General features: G+C 34.7%; 1 protein-coding gene across 2 annotated transcripts in view; it reads right to left on the reverse strand.

Moving 5' to 3' along the window:
- Positions 1-2,008, reverse strand: part of LOC107557023 (elongation factor 1-delta-like) — a 19,238-nt gene extending 17,230 nt beyond the window's left edge. The window contains exon 1 of one of the 2 annotated variants that reach the window (XM_016240323.1): positions 1,905-2,008. In XM_016240323.1, the coding sequence (XP_016095809.1) occupies positions 1,905-1,981 (77 nt within the window). In that variant the 5' untranslated portion in view covers positions 1,982-2,008. The remainder of the gene's footprint in view (positions 1-1,904) is intronic. The other variant, XM_016240324.1, reaches the window with a different exon arrangement.
- Between the last annotated feature and the right edge of the window lie 172 nt (positions 2,009-2,180).

Below are 2,180 nucleotides of genomic sequence, written 5' to 3' on the forward strand. Positions count from 1 at the left end.
TATTGTGAAATATTTTTACTATTTAAAATAACTGCTTTCTGTTTGGACAGATTTTAAACTGTAATTTATTCCTGTGATTTCAAAGCCGATTTTCAGCATCATTACTCCAGTCTTCAGTGTCACATGATCCTTCAGAAATCATTCTAATATGCTGATTTGCTGCTCAAAAACCATTCATTATTATTATTATTAATATTTAAAACAGTTAAGATTTTTTGATGAATAGAAAGATCCAAAGATCAACATTTATCTGAAATAAAAAGCTTTTGTAACATTATACACGCTACCATTCAAAAGCTTCAGTATCTTTTTTTTAATAAATTATATAAATTCATTATTTTATTTAGCAAGGATGTTTTAAATTGATCAAAAGTGAGGATAAAGACATTTATAATATTACAAAAGTTTTCTATTTCAGATAAATGCTGTTCTTCTGAACTTTCAGCATATTATCATGATTTCTGAAGATCATGTGACACTGAAGACTGGAGTAATGATGCTGTATTTTGGATCAAATAAATGCAGGCTTGGTGAGCAGAAGAGAATTCTTTAAAAAACATTCAATATCTTACTGTTCAAAAATGCCGAACGCCGACGTGTCTGGGTTCACGGCACACAAAACTGAATTTCACCGTCTTCTCCAGGAACTGCGCCTGGATGACAGCCGCCTCCAGCGCTGATTGGCTTACGCGACAATGCATCATGTGAATTTTCCGCTCGAGTTAAAATTTTTCAACTTGCGCGGAAGACGCGGTTGAGGCGAATATAGCGCGTTTCGCGGCAAACTCGTCACCTGGTGCGAATTCGCCTCAATTCGCGTCTTTGCATTGACTTTGTGTGTAATCTACTCGTGCGAATAATTAAATTTGCGTTTGGTGTGAACACACCATAAGAGTCGACCGATTATCGGTGCCAATATTAAGCATTAAGTCATTTTCAAAACCGATTTGCCGATAAAATAATTTAAAAGCATTTAAAGAAAGTTTTTGTCAGAGCTCTTGTTATTATTCTTACTTTTGACATTCATTTTCATTTTTACACCAGACATATCGGTTCAAAATATCGGTCTCCTTAATCTCTTATAATCGATATCGGCCCTAAAAAAACACATATCGGTCCACCGCTAGTATTATAATGGTGCCATGTGCACTTTTATGATTAAGGTCACTTAATGTACATGAACATTTACCAACTAGGCTAATGTGACTAAAAATAGGTTAATATTACTATTTACAACTATTATTTTTTAATAGTTTAAATTATATATATATTTTTCACCTTTATTTATATAGCACTTTATACAATACAGATTGTGTCAAAACACAATCTTTAAAGTGTCAAACAGGAAAATAGTTGCAAGAAGATAATAACAAAGAGTAATTTTTCAGCTAAAGTCAGTTCATTGATGATTCAGTGATTCACTTTTCCATCAGCTGACAGTTTCTACTGAGCATGACTGTTAAGATCAGATCTGAATGCGCACTTAGGAAAAAAAGGTGGATTTTAACAACCTAATAATGACTCATTTTGTTGATTCAGAAAATAAATGGGTGTTATCCAGAGATCAAAAACCAATAAATGTGTACAAATCTCCAGTTTTCATGGATTTAACAAGAGAATGCGTCATTATTCCTGATCATCTGGACTTCCTGCACATGGAGCTGTCATCAGGCCCATCAAACAACATATTAGATATTATACAAGTTAATCATATTTCCATTATGACAGTGATTGACTTTCTGTCATGTATCGATCACGTATTGATTATTCTTACATTAATAAATAAACGTAGGAAAGACGTCTAACCGGTTTTTGAGCACGATAAACACACAGCAGAGTATTATTTATTCATATAAACCAAGAAAAACAATAAATGAGCATAATTTCCCCACATAAATACTCACTTTAAGCGCTTTGGTTGACGTTGAATGAATCGCTGCTGCTCGGAACAGAAGGAATGAGCGAGAGCCGCGCGAACCATTCGCGTTCAAGAGCGGGGGGAGATCACCGCCTCAAAACCGCCACAAAACCGCCAAACATTACACTGATGCGGCTTAAATGTGTTTGAGTCAGGTTGCTATTTGTATACATATAGACACAACACACAACTGCGCCACAGAAGAGTGTTTTAAATGATTATTTTGTCACGACATTTTTTCCCCCACATGGTACATTCTGTC

Source organism: Sinocyclocheilus grahami, unplaced genomic scaffold (assembly GCF_001515645.1).
Source record: "Sinocyclocheilus grahami isolate Dianchi unplaced genomic scaffold, SAMN03320097.WGS_v1.1 scaffold587.1, whole genome shotgun sequence".
In the NCBI taxonomy this organism is placed as follows: Eukaryota; Metazoa; Chordata; class Actinopteri; order Cypriniformes; family Cyprinidae; genus Sinocyclocheilus; species Sinocyclocheilus grahami.